This window comes from Choristoneura fumiferana, chromosome 24 (assembly GCF_025370935.1).
Source record: "Choristoneura fumiferana chromosome 24, NRCan_CFum_1, whole genome shotgun sequence".
Classification (NCBI taxonomy): Eukaryota; Metazoa; Arthropoda; class Insecta; order Lepidoptera; family Tortricidae; genus Choristoneura; species Choristoneura fumiferana.
In genome coordinates this window covers 6,516,948-6,536,743 of record NC_133495.1, presented here as the reverse complement: position 1 = coordinate 6,536,743, position 19,796 = coordinate 6,516,948, and the positions used below count along the sequence as shown (strand labels likewise).

The 19,796-nt window shown below is 37.0% G+C and overlaps 2 protein-coding genes across 2 annotated transcripts in view; both read left to right on the top strand.

Annotated features, from left to right (window-relative positions):
• Positions 1–19,796, top strand: part of Dpp10 (Dipeptidyl peptidase 10) — a 179,102-nt gene that overhangs the window by 152,430 nt on the left and 6,876 nt on the right. Inside the window, exons 9-12 of the mRNA XM_074106623.1 lie at positions 12,803–12,926; positions 13,046–13,281; positions 14,788–14,908; positions 18,795–18,930. Of these exons, the coding sequence (XP_073962724.1) occupies positions 12,803–12,926; positions 13,046–13,281; positions 14,788–14,908; positions 18,795–18,930 (617 nt within the window). The remainder of the gene's footprint in view (positions 1–12,802; positions 12,927–13,045; positions 13,282–14,787; positions 14,909–18,794; positions 18,931–19,796) is intronic.
• LOC141441874 (venom dipeptidyl peptidase 4-like) lies at positions 351–7,106 on the top strand. Its single transcript, XM_074106769.1, has 3 exons — positions 351–360; positions 6,223–6,365; positions 6,993–7,106. Exons 1-3 carry the CDS (start codon positions 351–353, stop codon positions 7,104–7,106), a joined length of 267 nt encoding a protein of 88 aa, XP_073962870.1.

Sequence of the window (19,796 nt, the reverse complement as noted above, 5' to 3'; positions counted from 1 at the left end):
TACGGGTTTCCACCGAAATCGGTCCACTGGGACCCTTCTGGTATATGCTACTCACATTTGGGGTGAACCTGTTGAGAAGCATGGCGAAGCTCTTGCTGTTTGTCTTTCTTCCAAGGCATCCGATAGTGTCTGGCACAGAGGCTTTTAGCAGGATTCCTCCTGTCCTATGCTCATGGATCTCTGATTTCCTGCGGAACCGATCTATTGGGATCGTTATTGACGGATGCTCATCTGATCTCATGGCAATCAATGCCGGGGTGCCTTCTAGGGATTGTCCTATCTGCAACTCTATCATTGCTGCACATTCACGATTTGCTCATACCGATGTCTTTGTACGCAGATGACGCACAATGCAGAGAGGTACCTTTCTAACGGCTCAGGCCAGCGATGATAAGATCGGGCACTCAGGGAGGTTATGGTACAGCGGACGAATTCGACCTCGGAGGCCATGTCCGATTGGGGCTCGGCCAACTCGGTCCAGTTCAGTGCTGCCAAGACACTGCCGTGTCTGTTTACCGCTAAGCGGAGACCGTTCATTTGGCTCCTACAGTCCATAGGAGGGTATCCTTACCAACTAAAGACCACCTTGAGGTTCTTGGTTAGACCTTCAATCTAGTCTCAACTTCGGTGCGGCTACTGAGTCAGAGCGAAAACGGTGCTAAAAAACTTAGTGTCCTATATAAGGTGAAACGGTATTTCACACCTGAGCAGCTTTTTTACTCTTTACAAAACGCAGGTAAGGTCCTGTATGAAATACTTCTGTCGCCTTTGGGACGGTTCCGCCAAGTTCAGTTAGCCTCATTGGATTCGGTGGAGCGCCGGGCCGAAGACTCTTCGGTGACAGTCCGCTGATCAGGAACAGGCTACGTAGCCTCAAGAACCATCGTACAGTTGCTTGTCTGTCTGTTTTTTTTTTTTTTTAAATATAGTACTTAAGTTGCATGTTATCTCATGCTTTATTTCAAATGAGATCACAGCAGATTTGTTTTTATATAGTAAGCCTGGACGTTTAAATAGCTAGATGTCAATTCATCATATTTCTATATCATACCTATTTTCGATACATAGAAGTCTCACAATAAGGTTACCTTTTTGTCATGTTCCTTCGTACCTAACTCAATAACAGTCAATAGAGTTAGTGCACATAATCATAATAATTATTCGTTTACAAACATACCTTTCGTAATCACATCAATTATTACAGGTTTTGTTGCCAACACGCTCTATATTTGCGTTGATATAAAAGATGCGCATAGTACCTTACCTATCCTTGGTAAAGTGATTGTAACTTAAATTCCTAAGATTAAAGTCCAGATTACTTTGGCATGATATCTACAATTCGTATGAAAATATCGTGGTACTTTTACTAACTGGCCAATATAATTGATTTTCGTAAAAGAAAAATACCTAAACACTTCTTTTTTGACAATAAAATGACAGATTATTGACTTCCTGGACCAAACATAATCCTTTTATATTATGTTTCTTTACTAATTTAAATATTTTCTTTCTTTTGCTATGTTGTAATGACGCTAATACACCACAGATTCTGTTAACTGTTTTGTACTAAATACTCAACGAACTTAAATATATTCTTATCAGTTTAACCAAAATACTAAACGCATCCAAAACTTCAGAATAGACTGGAACAATTTACTAAAGCGACGAAGATCATATTTCTTGATATGCACAGAGTACTAAAACGCCAAATGTATTTAAAGGTGAAGAATTACAAATGACTTAACAATATAAACGTATAGAATCTAAAACAGGTAAAAACACTAAAGAGAAAATACTCAATTTAAGCGTCGGATTAGTAAGAAGTGTCCAAATTTCACTGATTTTTCAGGGACTAAAGCGCAAAAAGTCCTCTGATCGTCCGAAACCCGATAGATCGATGCAGAAAAATTCGCTGATTCCGGTGGTATATTATACTCAAATTGGCCCAAGTGTCGCTTTAGTATCTTTACCTCCGAAGCGACGATATATACTAGATGAAAACCCGGCTTCGCTCGGGTAAAATGTACTCATAATAATATGTCTGAATTTTTTTTTTGCCAGTGTAAAGACTATCGTACTTATGGAAAAAGCTGACGTATATTCCCTGCCTTAATATTATCACAAACGTACTTTCACAGCTAATCTACGTATCGGTATTTCACGTAGATATTTCTCCTAAATCTTATTTGCCCAAATAACTATGATGTGTCTGTCTTATAATCAACCCATATACGGTACGATTCGTCTGTACGATCGATCTGATGAAAATCGACGAATCGTACCGTGTGTGAGGTCATAATGGAAACGAAATATGAACCTGTGACACGTGATGACGTGACACTAACGCCACTTGATGTGATGACTTTGACATGTTTATTTCGCAACGCCATTATATACTTATAGTAATTTATTCTAGTTTATATTGAAAATACTCGATAATCCGAATTTTCCGCCTACAAGTTGTCGACTCGGATTAACTAATTTTTACGCTCTTCAATTTGATGTGCATTTCGTTCGAGTCTACCGTAGACCGCGAAATTATTAATATAGATTCTAGATATTCTTTTCTTCAACCAGTACCTGACGTTACAGTGTTTTGTCGTAATAATCACACGATAAATTTGGAGTGAGTGTTTTGATTTTTAAAGTCTTTGTTCACTGTAAATCGGAATTTCTTCATTTTTAACGTGATTTTGGTTGAAAATGTGTGAAAAAAAGTATAGTAAGTACACAATTAATAGCATATTATTTATAATTCATCCAAATTTAATTAAAATCCTATGAATCTTGACGGGTTTGTGGACAATTAAAGAAGAAAACAGTTCTTTTGTGATTTCTGAAAAATAGGTTATTTTTAGTTACAGTGTTTTGTCATGACACGGCAGATTAGTCCTTTATGCGGCTTCGCATAGGTCTTTCTAGAGAAGGTTTTTGGCTGTATGACATTACTAAATTAATATTTCATGATTAAGTAATAAGTACATTTTGTCACTAATCTTATTGTAATGGATACGTAGACTATACGTAAGATATGGATGCATGGAGGTAGGATGGAGTCTAAGAATGATGGAGTGTATCGCTTACTAATGTGGTGTTTAATAAAGAAAGAGTCAGTGTATTGTATTGTATTGTAGACATTAATTCTCATTGTTGGTCAAGTTTCTTTATGGTTTAATCGTTGCTTAATGGTAGCCATAGAGTAACGTAACGATTTACTTGCATATAAGTGCTTGCACAAATGTCATAAATTTACGCAAATATGTGCTAATTTATGACATTTGTGCAAGCAAAAAAAATTACTAGCGTCACACGGATATCAGAAACAACAAAGAGATTATTACCTATTATGTAATACAGTGTAACCTCCGCAGGAGTGAATGACCGAGTGATATAAATACAGGAGGGCAGCTGCTAATATTAGTGTCATCTCATGGCACACATTATACAGGGCGCTACGTTTTATTTGCTTTGCTGGCAATTACGCTCTAATAACCGTAGATAACATACAGGATGATTTTTATCTTAATAGATTTCCGTAATTCGTTAATGTTTCATTTAAATTTGCGGTACAAACCAGGATCGTGTGAACCCAGGCCAACCACTTGAGTTTTTCAGGACTTATGTGTGAATTTTACAGTGAAGTAATTCAATGGTGTGTTTGAAGTTCCCAATTCGCACAAAGGAGACCTGGAGTCAGTAGTTGGACGCATATATTATATTTTCCAAAATGGACATCTCCGTGTACGGCACTAAAGCCTTTGAATTTGTGTATTGAAATTTATTTCATTTTGTTACCTATCAAGAGCAAATTGCGCTCTGTCCGGACGTTTCCACAGTGCAGCTTTAATTTATGTTAAATGGAGAGTCATTCAAACGGAGTGGAGAGAAGGTGTAGGAGGAATATTTCCGGGTTTTCATAATAAATCATTTTAAGCTGACTCTCCAATAACCAGAATGTAATTATGTATGAGAAACGCTACGCTACTGCATGCATAAAACTATGTTTCATTTTATTTATTGAAAATTAAATTCCCGCGCTGATTTTTTAATTAATTCTAAGATACTATTTACACCATTTTAGTACCTATACTTTGCTTTGATACTAGTTAGCTAGCAGCAAAATTAACCATTTATAGATAATATCTGGCTGACAGGCTGCGGTTAGGCTAAAACCCGGCACCAAGCGTTTTCCCAGAGAAAAGACCAAGCTAGATCGATTTTGATCGATCATCCCCGAAAACCCCTCAAAACGTCTCGCCCATCTCGTCTCGCCTCGCCGGTGGAAAATCACCTTAACGCCGTTTCACTTTCGCGGGGACACACAAAATTGTGTATATGTATTTACTATTTTCATGTGTTTTTCTGTAATTTATTATTATTATTGTTTTAGGTTCATTTGTGTAAATTTTGCTGTATATGTGTGTCTTCTGTGTTAAAGAATAAATGTCTTCTTTCTTTCTTTCTCTTTAGATGCTGAATAGGATTATCAAAAAATATTTACTTGACACTTCTAGCTCTCGAAGCGAATTAAATTTGTTCTTACAAACCCAAAGAAACAAGATAGGTACTTCGTATTATCTTTATTTCGCTGGGACATAAATTAAATAAAGGAACGTAATATTTTCCTCAAAAGAAGGTATTATGAAATGAGAGGGATGAAAAACGAACCAATTTTTCCAATTAGGGACATGAAACGAGAAACAAAGAAATATTTTTATTTTCAATCGTCCCTAGATAGTAGATACGGATAAAGACATCTTATCTTCGATCTGATATACATAACGAGGAATTGTACTGAATTGTACCTACAGTCGAACATTCTCAATCATGAACCAGGCTAGAACCTTTTTGCTAGTCGCACTTGGCTGTCTATGCACTTGTTATCTGAATGTACAATCTGTACTTAATATCGGTCTAATTTTTTTCAATATATTTGAATATACTTCGGACTTCGGTCTTCGGGCATAACATCTACTTACCTAGTGTAGTACTCTCTCCATAGTGGCCTCTCACCACAAGTGTCTTAAAACTAGCCAGTGTTTCAAACTATCAATCTTATCTTAAATGAATTCGCTCTATTTAATTTAGCCTTATTGTTAAAAACAGAATATTATTAATATGTAAGCCGTTAGACACCTACTGCTATTTAATGAAGCACAAAAATAATTAAAAACAATTCTCACATTTGCCATGAGACATCAACCTGTAGCTGTGTCCGCTAGGTTGGCACCGCGCGCCTTGCACTGACGCAGGCGCGTGCAAGCGCAGCGTTACGTCACTGGCTAACTTTAGCGCTGTCATAGCACACTACTGACTTACTATTCGATCTCGATCTTTACTTATAAAACTGCCGTCATTTTAAAATTAAGAGACTGAATGAAAAAGACAATTCTCTGAATGGCAAAGTGAGGCCAATAAAACCGAGCCTCGTCATGCAGCAAAGTTACATAGTGAAAAGCCAAAGCAAATAAAATATAAACATAATTTTGCACAGTTGGAAATAAAGTGACACAGAGTGCAGTATGCGCAGTGCTCTAAGAATTTAATTTTCCGCTCGACGTATAAAAGTTGGATAGGTTATAAACTGTGCAAATGGACTGTTCATTGTAGTTTGTGTCTGCGGTTAGAGTCAGCGCTGTTATGGATGCTATGATTTGCTTTCAGCTGTAAATTGTTTAGTGCTTCATCTCTAAACAGATGCTCGTTTTAGCAATTTGATTACCATAAACGTTCTATGCATTAACAGTTTTATTGCATTTGTAATGCCATGAAGTCAATTCAGACATTTTGCATTAACCTCGTTTACTGGAACTTGTTCCAAGTTGCTGAAATTGATTAACAAAGTATGCCTGATTCCGAAAGCATGGCAAAGCATATGTACAGTGGAACAAACTTATTCATGTTCTAACCTTTTAATAATTAATTTCACTACGATTGCCTTGACAAAGTTGACTCAATTATTACAAAAATATGTACGATTTTATGGAATTAACATCTCTTCATTGTCTTGTGTACATATTTTTATAACTTAGGACGTGTCGATATCTTTTCAGTTGACTGTAAACTAACTGCGAGGTTGCAGCCGAAAACATGCTCGGCTTCTTCCAATTCTCGGGTTGCTTAATAAAAATTTTCACTTCAGCTACCAGGTGGACATAAACCTAAGACAAGACAGTTATTTATTTATTTATTTACAGTACTTATGTTTCCTTATTGTTTCAGAGGAGATACTGAAGACGCGGACAGCGCTGTGGATGTCTGCCGACGGCCATATGGTGCTGTACGCCACGTTTAATGATACCTTGGTACTTGAGCAGCGCTACCCCTGGTACGGCGCAGCTTTGGACACTGATGACCCCGCCAAGGTACGATTTGTGAGTTTGAAGTTCGAAAGTGTCGGGTATTCATTATGTATAACAACATTCCGGCGCTAACAACGTAAATCATAATAGACGTTTAGCATAACAACAAGGCTTTGACAACATTTGAAAAGCGTTTAAATTACATAACACTCATTTAGAAAGGAAGAAAGAAAGAAGACATTTATTTACATTCACAAAGACACACAAATACAACAAAAAAACAATAAACAGCAAACACAAATAAAGCAAAAAGATACAAAAATAAAAAAATACACGATTTTGTGCCCGCAAAAGTGAAACGGCCGCTGACTCAGCATAACAACAACTACCATAACAACTTTTACCATAATATATCCTTCTTTACTAATATTATAAATGTGAAATTACGTCTCTCTGTCTGTTACCTCTTCATGCTTAAACCGCTTAACTGATTTGAATGAAATTTGGTATGAAGATAGTTTGAGGTCCTGGGACAAGAGGATAATTTTTATCCCGATAAATTTCAGTTCCCGCAGGATAGCGATAAACGATTTTTTGCAGACGGAGTCGCGGGTGAAAGCTACACACACAATTTACATTGAACATTCTCACTGTAGAACTAGCACACTATAACCAGTATTTCTGTTTCAGACGTACCCGGAGATCAGAAGCGTCAGATACCCCAAACCGGGCACCAACAACCCGACGGTTCGGCTCACAGTGGCCGACATAGCGACCCCAAACACATACGAACCAGGCACCTAACACCGCCGAAGAGTATACTTGAAGAGGGGTCAGTGTTTTAAATCATGTTTAATGTAGTGTTGTTGCGATAGCGATAGTTTATCGATAGTATCGTGGCCTTGAAAATCATTCATACTATCGATATTCCTATCGAAACTATCGACCCTTGACGATACTATTGATGCTATTGATAGTATTGATAGTGCAAATAAGGCCATACTATTGAACTTGGTCAATATTATATAGTATCGCGACAAAAAAAGTCGATGCTAATATTCGACTATCGAAAGAGCAAAACTATCGATAGTATCGTTATCTAGGTTAGCTGGAAGAGATCCCTTTTTAGGTATAAGCTCGCCTTTGCTCTCCTTTCTGTGTATTTGTATTTCTTTGTATTGTATTTTTATGTGCAATAAAGAGTTTACATACATACATACATACATATTATCGATAGTATCGACTTTTTTGACCCCATACTATCGATAGTGTTGACCAAGTGCAATAGTAGGTCTCGCCTTATTTTTACTATCGATAGTATTTGTTTATTAATTGCATACATTACATGTAGTACAGTCAGCATCAAAAGTAGCTATAAACTTTAGTAGTTTGTCGTTTACAGCCACGTACTAAACGCCATGCAAGATTGTCAATGTGTCAATGCGACAAAAAAAGTGATCAAAAAATCGGATGGTAGGATATATTAAAATAAGATCGTACATGCTACCCATGTAGGGTGTTGCAATGTCTTTTTTTGTCTTTTTCGGAGTAGGCCTTCTGGTTACGAACGAGCGTAGCGCGTAGCAATGTGTAGCAGTGAATGTATTAAGTTTCTATTTTTATGCTTAGATAGGCGCCACGGACTGTACATTTTTTGGTATCGACTTAATGACACAACGTGGCCGTCCCTCGGTAAAAATAAATGTTTAAGTCATGATTTCTGATTCAGCAAAATCTCAAAGAGCGATCTAACAAATCTTCAACATAACCAAATTATGAATCTTCATCGCAGTCCATTATAAAAATGTTTGCATGTGACGCATGTACGAGTATAATCGAGAACAACTTATGAGTAAACAAGAATACTTGAGTAGTCTATAACATGCATTTGACAGGCAATCTAAAGGTCAGGTGCGTACTGATGAGGACATTTTATGATATCTCGAGAGCGGCAAAAATGCATCCTACTGGCATTATAATTGAAAAGTTTGTGTGTGTGTGTGTGTGTGTGTGTGTGTGTGTGTGTGTGTCTCACATAATTTTATCTAGAATGGCAATTGAAATAGCATTAAATATAGAAAAAAATTATATCCTCTGTCGTATCGTCCGACGATTTACGCCGGCCTTAAAACCCCAAGTTATTTGTTCAATTTGCTTTATTCAACTAGGGTTGCCATACGTCAGGATTTGTCCGGTCATGTCCGGATTTTTGACCCTTTGTCAGGATTGCGGCCGGACTTGCCAAGTGTCCAGATTTTTAGAAATGACCTCAGTGAATAAAAACTTGAACATTTGTTTTGATGATATATTTATTACACCGACTTTTATGAGTGAAATGATAAATGAAGTAGTAAATAATCAACAAAATTAATAACACTTATTTCAAAGCAATTTATCATAAGATAAATTATAGCTAAAGAGATCTTAATAATAAATAGCGAGCAGCTGGCGTAGTACTGCCTAATCTCTGTTACAAGAAATGTCAGGATTTTTAGGGTGATATCAGGATTTTTGACAGGACTTAATTTTTTCATATGGCAACCCTGCCCACTGGTTTGTGAGAAACACAGAGATACATGAATATTTAAATACGCCAACGGTTAAAGAGGAGATCAACAAGTATTGCACTAAATACAAGCAACGGCTCCAGAAGCACACAAACCAACTTGCCAGGGACCTGATTGTCAAAAGTAGTGACACATCAAGGCTGAATAGATGGCAGATACTGCAGTTAGATCAGAGACACTAGAAGGGTCTCTTTGCAAGTCGAGTGGGAGTGTGTTTGTTGGAATACCCCACGAAAGTTAATAAAATTAAGACTATCTGATTATGACCCAAGCGGTTGATTGCAGATTTAAGAAACAAACAAAAAAATATTAATATGGCAACCCTATACTCAACGTGCTTGTCGACCAGAAAAACATAGCTTCCGATTTGTTCAAACATACGGAAGTAGCGTAAACAATAAACGTGAAACCGTCTGCTCGTTTGCCTCCTATACCATTAAAAAAAAAACAAGCCTACACTACCAAGTGCAAAATTCGAACTTCGTATCTTGCCGTCCCGCTGACGCTTATATTATTTAATACGAGAGTGAGAGGGACGGTACGATACGAACTTCGATTTTCGAATATCGTAGTAGCCCCCCAGCACGTATCCTTTTATTCCGATTGCGCAAGGGCATAAAACTGCGGCAATAAACCGGCAGCGAAATATTTTACAGCTAGTTAATAACGAATAGAAAATTCACGGCGAAATTTCTTCAACTCATTTTTATTTGCATTGAAATTTTATGTTAACATAAGTCAGAAATCTTTACTTTATGTACAGTCAGCATCGAATTTAGCAGATCATTTTTCAGGGTTCTGTACTCAACTAGGAACCCTTATAGTTTCGTCATGTCTGTCCGTCTGTCTGTCCGCGGCTATGCTCAGAAACAGTTAGCTGTAAAGCTGCAATTTGGCATGAATATACATATCAGTCACGATTAAAGTTGTAAAATAAAAAACAATAAAAATTATATGGCTAAGATTGCTTGAAAATTAGTAGTAAGTATTTTAAGAGTAAATAGCAGCCTTAAGGTATAAAATATACGTAAACACAATACCCTACACACAATACACATAATACACTACACAATAATAATATAACTACACAATATCCTTAGAAAAATATTACTTGATTTCTTTGTAATGGCTACGGAACCCTATCTTAGGCGTGTCCGACACGCTCTTGGCCGGTTTTTTACTCTGTCGAATTGACATTTGTCAATCTGGTGTGACAGTAAAATGACAAAGTACAAAAATGTGTTGATACTGACTCTCCCTGCCTCCGTGTAGACAGTTTGTCTTTTTGGTAATAAAATATTTTATTTTATTTTTCTTTTTGGTAAGAAAAATGGAGAATCTAAGACGCTTAAACAAAACAGGTACTAGTAAAACCTGAAATACTCCTCTTGAGTCTGTAGTAAAAAATCAATACCAAAACCAATACCTTTTAATACTTTAAGCTTGTAGTTCGGTTGTGGACATTGGTTTTGGAGCTACTATGTAACTCTGTCATATTAACACTAGCTCCCAACTTTCGTGATGGATTAGCGTATGTTCAAAAAGTTGATCACTTAAGTTACAATTAGTATGAAAGTATTCCGTTGTGACACGAAAATTAACCACAAAACAATTTAGGTACCTATAGTACATTCGAGTTCTTATACTTTTGAACAAAAATTTGATTAAAAATATATGAATACGACTGTTGTTAACGACGTAGAAGTATGTTCAAATATTTTTGATTGAATTTTTGCTGAAAAGTATAAGAACATTCGTCGTTTTGTATGGTTAACTGCCACTTAGCGTAGTCCAACATTTTGGTTTCCACCATATGTTGTCAACTAGGTATTTCCCAATTTGATAGGTCTGTGGTCTATCTGAAAAGAGAAAATGGTATTGCTTTATTCTACGGCAGTTAATATTTATTAGACATGTAATTTGTTCAGGTTCATTGCCATAAAAAAAAGGTTCATTGCCCAAAAAAATCCGCAACGAAATTTACTTTTAATTTAATAAAATTAAGAAAAAAATCAAATAAAATTTACTTCTAATTAGTTCTCAAGACTTTAAATCTGCATTTACAAGAATTTTGTCTTCAGAATAGGCTAGTGGAATATAAAAATAGATTCGCAAATCCAGTGTAAGCCTGACAAATAGAGGCGACTGAGGCGAGTCAAGACGGCCGAGGTTTGCGCGGTAACCAAAGACAAATGTGGTGAATCTGGTGATTTATATTGAGGACAGATTTAGTTTCTCACTTGTTTTGCATAGTCTCGGGGGTAATGACCGCGTAGGCTTAGTTGAAGTTAAGCTCCTTGTGACTTCTGTTTTCTTGGTAGGTTGAAGGGACGTTGTTTTTTGCTGAAATTCTGAATAGGTATAATTTTTCGTTCGCTGATAATTAATAAGGTACATCGTTAATTTTATGTTATTAGCGCAGGGTGCCATCTATGGTGTATTCAACTTATTTAACAAGTCACGACGCTTCTCCGTTTCTAAGGAAGCGTACCCTAATTTGGTCAAAAATATGACAGACAAGAAAAAACAATGACGGAAAGCGAATGTTGCGCAACTGTAGAAGCATGTCATAATAAATATGAAGTAGGTGTTAACTGACTTTCTTAAAAAACACTATCCGTTACCCGTGACTCCGTCCGCGTATTATTCGGTTATCGCTATTCCGCGGGAACTATTAAATTTTCCGGGATAAAAACTAACGTATGTCCGTCCCGGGGACTTAAAATATCTGTATACCGAATTTCATCTAAATCGGTTCAGCGGTTTAGACGTGATGAAGTAACAAACAAACGGACTTACAAACTTTCGCATTTATAATATTAGTGGGATTAGTGGGATTAAAATATTAGTGGGATTGGCATGTTACATCGACTTAGGGCCTGCAGGGCTACTACGAAACTCGAAACTCGAAGTTCGTGTCGTGCGGTCCCTCTGACACTTATACTGTTTAATACGAGAGCCCAGCTGTTCCTATGGTAAATCAGGGTTGGTTAGGGTGTTGCTAGAGCAATAAGTACTTTCCATAAACTGATCAACAGAGAGCGGAATCACTTATTTATCGACTCTACCTAAATGATGTCGATATATTAGACTTTAAATTAGATTGTCGTAAACTTATCATGTTATAGAGAGCGTTCTTTTTCCGCATAAGTAAAAGAAGTTTAAAACCAGAAAATATTAAAAAAAAAACATCTATTTCTTTTATAGAGACATCAAGGAAACACTTGTTAACATGATAATAGAAGAATTTCAACATGAAATTGAAAAAAAAAACTGAACTGGAATTATTAAATTAGAAATTGTTATCCATTCATTTTGGTGACTTAAATGTTGAAATTCCCCCATTCAACATTAACATTTCTGTATTGAAATACACTAGTCTAGTTTGTATTACAATGATAGATAAGTAAAATGTTTAAAATCCTTGAATGTACCAAATCTGGCAGCTGAACTTTGTTTACATTTAGTGATTTATTTATAAACAAACAAATAGAATATGTACAATAATTAACAGAAATAAATAAAAAATAACTAAAACTAACTTACTCTAATCCTAAAAATCTATATTTACAAATATCACCCAAGTCGCTGCTATTGGGCAGGGTGCCCATAAGGCTGTCTGCGTTTCCTCGTTGTATGGCAATGCCAATACGTTGACTGAGGAAAGATTCATTGTATGTATGTATGTAAATACTTTATTGAGCATAAAACACTTTAATCTTCTTTCATACCTGTGTTGTATATCGATATAATAATATGTATGTAGGTATATCGGAAGTGAGAAGTCACAGGTCAAAAAATGCTATGAAAATTCCGCTCTCTGCTGATCAACATTATTTTACCATAATACTTACATGCCCGCCTATGTGTGTAGCAAGCAGCCCTTACGGTATCTAATTAAATTAATGCAACTAATAGAGTTGTCTTTTTCAGTGACTATTACTTCACGAGCGCGCAATGGGTGTCGCTGACAGAAGTGTGCGTCGTCTGGCTCACTCGCACACAGAACCTCTCTGTCGTATCCGTCTGCAAGAGCCCAATGTGGTATTGTCAGGAGGTAATACAGATCCGATCGCGTATGTATTCAGTATGTGTATTATGATTATGAGAAGACCCTACAATGCGACTTTAGCTTACAGACTTTTAAAGTGCTGTGTTTTTATGTTTCCCTGGTAGGTGTACAGGATAATATCAGGCGTCGATAGCTGGGTGGAATCAGCACCAGCGCCCCTATGGTCAGCAGGGGGCGGAGCTTTGGTGACCCTGGCTCCAATCAGAGACGGCCCCGCTGGTCTCTTCAGACACATCGTGAGGGCGGAGCACAACGCCCACGGCCCACGGGCGCTGCCTTTGACCCACGGCAGCTTCGACGTGGTCAAGCTGCTCGCGTGGGACCATGCGAATCGACACATGTAAGTTTATGGTGGCCTGGTACCGCTAGTCTGGTGAATAGCTGAGGATAGAGTGATCCGACATGGCTTCGGTGACCTCAATCACGGATGGCCCAGCTGGTCTTTTTACGCATTGTCATAACCACAGGTCTGACTTTACTATCGCTGACTCCTGGTCCTGGGAGTTCACATGGTTTAATTGCTTGCGTTGGAATTGTCACGCAAGCATTGGCCTGGCCTGGCTGTGGTGGAAATGGATACCTGTAGTCCGTTGAAAAGCTAACATTTTGGAAAAAAATTGTAGGGGAGGGCTTTAATAACCCTGGGTCCACTCAGAAACGGCTCTGCTGATCTTTTGACACATGCCATTGGGACGGAACATAACGATTACAGGCTGAAGTTGCTTCGACGTAGTCAAACTGCTCGAGTAGGAAGGACCATTATAAGTGCCGATACGGTGAGATGATTAAAGTTATAGAAAATTTGATGGATTTGTAATGAATGAATTTTGCATAAGATCTTCGTCCTACATGGCTAAATTATTTAAAAACTTAAAATTTAACTTGAGTCGCACCTTATTCTTAATGTTTCTCTGAAACTTTTAATACTGATGACAACTAGGTTACATCGATTGAATGATCATTTTTCCTTTGCTTTAGATGCTTAATTCTAAATGGCATTCATTGCCATAAAGTAACTTACATTTACAAATCGCGATAAAACACTTAATTGCAACAGTAAAGCAACAAATGGCATTAGTTTGTGAGTCAGTTTGCGGTCGTAAAACTTGCCAAATCCATTCAGAATTCAGCTTTGTGTGGGACGTAAATCAAGTTGGGACCTTTCCCTTCTGTCAACACAACTAGTTACAATTAATTGTACAATCGATAACCCATGCTCGTACTTCGCCCTTTAGACTGCCTTGACCGATACGATCGTTGACGTAATAACGAAATTTCGTTATTACGTCAATTTCGTGTAATTACACGAAATGTTTGCTTGGGAACAAATAAAATAGACATCATAAAATATTTCCGAACACCAGGTTTGTGTAGCCAGAAATTAGATAAGCACTAAAAAAAGACACCGGGTATCATGAGGCGTACCACCAGCAGTTTTCAAAGACCTTATTCATTAAATGATCAGCAAATTAATGCGCGTAGCATTGCGTTGCGCTGGGGTCTTATTTCGATAGGTTTGGTTTGTTAGAGATAGGCCTAGACGAGAAGCTACCTAGCCCCTTTCAAAGATTAGTCCCACTTCAAACGTTGCGCGTCTCATTTGTGTAGTCTCATCGTCAAATCAAATAAAAACAGAATTCAAAGACAAAGTGAGGGTGGATTGAAACTACCTCGCCTCGGCTAAGTTTGATTGCACTGAGGTTTACAGAATTCGGTCTTTACCGTTTGATTGATCAATGATCACAAGCAAGGCCATGTATGAAACTAGTGAAATAGTGAAATCAAAGCGTTTAAATGACCAGCGAACTTTTTTCAATGAATAACCTACCTGTTTTGTTCCCCATAGATACTACTTGGGTATACCGGAAGGTAAACCAGGGCAGCAGCATTTGTACATGGTGTCGTCAGAAGCGCCGCGGCCCGGCTCGCCTCAAAAACTGCCTTACTGTGTCACGTGTAACACCCTGGTAAGCATTCTATGTAGTTATGATGCCCTGGTAATTCTGTACCAAGCTACTTTTCCTCACACAAAGACAACTTTTACATCAATAAGGCAGTCCCTAGACCTGCATAACATTGTACAATACATTTTATTGTACAATAAGATTGAAAGGCGCTTTGAATCCAAACGATCAATTATATTGCACAGTAATACACACTGTACAATGTTTTCGTGTTTAAAATATTGCGCAACACTGACCCTATACGATAAAATGGAAAAATATGGTGCAATTAAAATTAAACTCGCTCAAACTTTCTTTTAATCATCGCGCAATCGATAATATTAACCCTAAACGGTCAATAATATTGTACAATTCGGATTATAGCGCAATATAATTGATCATCTAGAGGCGGCCTAACAGTAACTATTTTTATAAACGATTTTTATAAAAGGATATTGAGTCCCATAAAATTCACCTCCTTTTTTCAACGTAAGTTAATAATATATAAAATAAAACAGAATAGATTTTAAGATTTGCCTACCTATAATAATACAATTAATTAATTGTAGTAGTTAAAGTTACCTTTAGAATAAAGACCTATTTTTAAACCCACCAACTTGCTATTTTGTAGATACTCGTAGATAAGAAAGTTTCAACAGTTTCAATTTATTCTATGCCAATTGATAAAGCAATGAGTCTCTTTAGAAAAAGGTCTCTAAAATAACCTAACATTTTAACATTAAGGGCCTGTTTCACCACTTGTCGACTAACTTTAAGTGTCAGATAAAAGTAATGCCGTCTTTTTTTATTCGGAGTAAACAAACAGAGACGGCATCACTGATATCCGTCACTTAAAGTTAGTCTAAAAGTGGTGAAACAGGTCTTAAATCTTTTTTATCAGCACATTCCCATCGCTTTTCCAGTACCTAAGTCTTTTAATGGAAGTTAATTTGATTTGCTCTATATTTACAGAAAGGTTACGCCTCCGCCAACTAGGTATTTCCCTTCGCGGCCTTTTACGAAATAATAAAACGGGCATTCAACGCTCCAGGGACAAATACTGGGTATTTTAAAAAACTTCTGTATTATTCAAAAAGGTTAAAGTCCTTGTCCATCCCAGTCTATATAGGACCTAATTACTTCACTGGTTTGTACAGGTTTCCTCATGATGTCTTCCTTCCATCCATGGTTAATTTGGAAAACTTAGAAATGGAAGCCTAGGTTTAAACCCACGATCCTCTGCTTGAGAGGTTAACCACAATCACTAGGTCACCACGGCTTTAAATGGACTCTATAATTTTGCCAAATTCTCTCTACAGACTTGCATTGCTAACTAGTTTTACTGAACTTTACTAACAACTTTTTTTTATTTATTGCCTCAGGTACTTAAATAGTAGAACCGACTAAAATAATTTCTTTGTTTTATATTACATAAAGCGTTTTTACTAGAGTAGCGTCTTGAAATTATTGTTTTATAGTATCATCTTACTATTGGGTAGATTTGTTTCAATCAGATTGATTTCAAATATTTTTTCTTTTGTTGATAAAAACAAAAAATTAAAAAGACGAAGTGAGTCAAAGTTGGAAAGCGGGGAGGCCCGTGACGTTATACTCCTTAGTAAAAAGAGTACCTACCTATACGTACACGTACGTTGGTGCGACATCACACGGCACTATAACCGGCTGTATGTCCACACTTTTTTGTTTAATTGACAAAAGAAAAAGAAAGATCCAATACATTTTACAAGCTTTTATTTAACTTGCAGTGTATGCATCTCCGGATCAAATCTTGCAAGTTAACTTTGACGCACTTCTGGTGGTCGGATTGACTTGAATTTTTTTTGACAATACAATAATACTTAAATAGTAGAACCGACTAAAATAATTTCTTTGTTTTATATTACATAAAGCGTTTTTACTAGAGTAGCGTCTTGAAATTATTGTTTTATAGTATCATCTTACTATTGGGTAGATTTGTTTCAATCAGATTGATTTCAAATATTTTTTCTTTTGTTGATAAAAACAAAAATTAAAAAGACGAAGTGAGTCAAAGTTGGAAAGCGGGGAGGCCCGTGACGTTACTCCTTAGTAAAGAGAGTACCCACCTATACGTACACGTACGTTGGTGTGACATCACACGGCACTATAACCGGCTGTATGTCCACACTTTTTTGTTTAATTGACAAAAGAAAAAGAAAGATCCAATACATTTTACAAGCTTTTATTTAACTTGCAGTGTATGCATCTCCGGATCAAATCTTGCAAGTTAACTTTGACGCACTTCTGGTGGTCGGATTGACTTGAATTTTTTTTGACAATACAATAATCTGGTAGTGACATCTGAGGCCGTATACTGATGCTCGCGGTCGCAATCAAATGACAGATTTCACATACAAAAACTGTCATTTGATTGCGATCGCGAACGTCAGAAACGTAAGGCAATACGGCCTCTGGTGGTTCGGCCAGGATCGTCTTCGCCGGATGGAACTCTTCAACGGTTAATGGCATCGACTTGAAATTTAATACGGAAATATAGTTTGAATGACAATGCAAGTACAGTCACGAAAAAGATACAGTCAGCAAAAAAAGCTTGCATAAATGATTTTTTTAACAAAACTTATTGAAAATCTAACTGATGGATAAATTATATATTTTTAGGAATCTGGCCTTGGCATAGCATTTTCTTAGTCTCCTCAATACAGTAGTATTGTTCAGTTTCAGTTTCTAAACTCAAGACCCAAGTTTAAACAGGCCAGTCAACACACCTCAACAAACAACTCTGTTTGTGCTTATTGCGTTAATTCGCGTTTGTTGCTGATGCGGGCTTTGCATCGGACTATCAAAATTCATGAGCCGAGGCGGAAGTCTCGTATGATGTGTTGATGTAGAATCAGGGCGGTAAACAGTGGATTACGTGCTTGATTTGAGGACGCTTAACCTGTGATATTCGGGGGTGACCCTGATTTTGCATAACATTAATTGTCGTAATATGAATTCACATAACAGATTTGGCATAACAATAAAAAATCATAACACTTATTTAGCATAACTATAAATTCGTATAGTTGAAAATATGCATAATATTATTAACTATAACTCTGATTATCATAAAAATAAATTAACAGAATTTTTATTTTCATACTTTTTAATACTTATGCAAAGTAACGCTAATAATTATGCCAAATATTGTTATGCCAATATCAATTAGGAATATCACATTATGCGAATTAATGTAGACCCGATATTTGGTTATGTTATGTTGAAGTGGTGGGTGACTTAACTACATCAAGCCACAAGCCAGTCCCTTTTAACTAGCCCTATAACTTAAAGTGCATCAAACGGGTTTATTGACACAATGTTTACACAATTGCTTGGAGCGAAAGATACACTTGTCAAATAAGTGTCCCGTGGGAACTTTGATCAAACGATAATGACATGTCAGTCCCTTAACTATATATTTTACAACAAGAGGGACTGCTAAAATACCAATGCCACAGCAAACTTGCGGGCTGACAATATGGCTTGGAGCATTCCAAATTGAGTAGAGTCCGGTGGAGCACACACAATTTCATTAAATGTTATTTAAATAACATGCCCGTGATACTTGTTTATTTATTTGTTAGGTAGTAAAGAGACACCAACAATGTGCAAACTATGATATAAGATGTAACGATTTGAGTCGCAGGGTTGCAATAGATACGTTGTACGATATGATCAAATCATTTATGTATTTTTAATTCATCGAACACTTTCTCGCAAAGAAAATCTGATCAGTTAGAACAATTAAAAGAATATTTATCGATTAGTTTTGCTTACATCTTATTCCACATTGATGAGATTTTTACTCTATTTACACAGGGTGATGCAACTGATGATGTTCTCAAATAAGCACAAGCCATTTGTTGCACAGCCTTCTCCGTCAATCAACCTGGAGTACTACGGCAACCTGGCGTCGTCTGGAGACAGCTGGGACGGGGACTGGGACGAGGAGCTGCCGGCCACCTCGCCCTCGCCTGGCGCGAGGAAGAAGAAGAAGAAACGGCCAGGTATGATGGGAAACTTTGGATATGAAACTTCGAAACACACAAACAGCCGACAGCACTGACAAGTTACAGTAGAATAGGGGTATTACGAATTACACAAAAGAGCCACCAGTATTGATAATACAATTGAGATGAGGACACCACCAATCAACTTTTATGAGCTGTCATAAAACGATTGTCCCATAGATTTTGTATGGAAATACTGTGCTGCCGTGCCATGACAAAACACCGCATCATGAGTTACAATGTTTTGTGCTAACATCAAGGACCCCCTATTTACATAAATGTGTAAACTGATAGTGACTGTAAATTTAGCTAACGGTCAGCAAAAGGTGCTTTTTGTTTTGGCATTACACTGTATTTAGAGTTCCAATGTTAGGTGCAAACGAGTCAGTAAGTTTTACAGTTTATGTGTATGTTTTTCAATGTTTTAAATACAAAATGTAGCAGTAGGGGGTCCTAAGAGCGCAAATATTTAAGTTACTTACTACAAAGAAACGTCACTCGAGATATGTTCTGCCAAGGGACGGCAGTGTGACGTCGCTCTTTTCATAAGTCAATTGTCATTTTTGTTAAAGTACTTAACTAAAAATATTTGGATGAAAATGAATAGGCTTTTACTCAGCAGAGGGTGGATGTGGGCTGATTTGATTGATTGATTGAACTTTGCAGTTAATTGAAAATTAATCTGGTTCTCTGGGTTAAAATAAAGTGTTTTTATTAGAGTCGCGTGTTTTAAAATTGTTATATGGCATTAGTCATCTACTCGTACCCTATTGGTAACCCTCCCGCGTGTACCAGCGTGTCCATCAGAGCTATTTGGATTGTAACACAGTATTCATTGTAATTGCGTAATTATTTGAAGTTAC

Coding starts and splice junctions, on each gene's coding strand:
- LOC141441874 (XM_074106769.1), top strand. Junction 6,366..6,992: donor ACACTGATGACCCCGCCAAG/GTACGATTTGTG, acceptor TTTCTGTTTCAG/ACGTACCCGGAGATCAGAAG.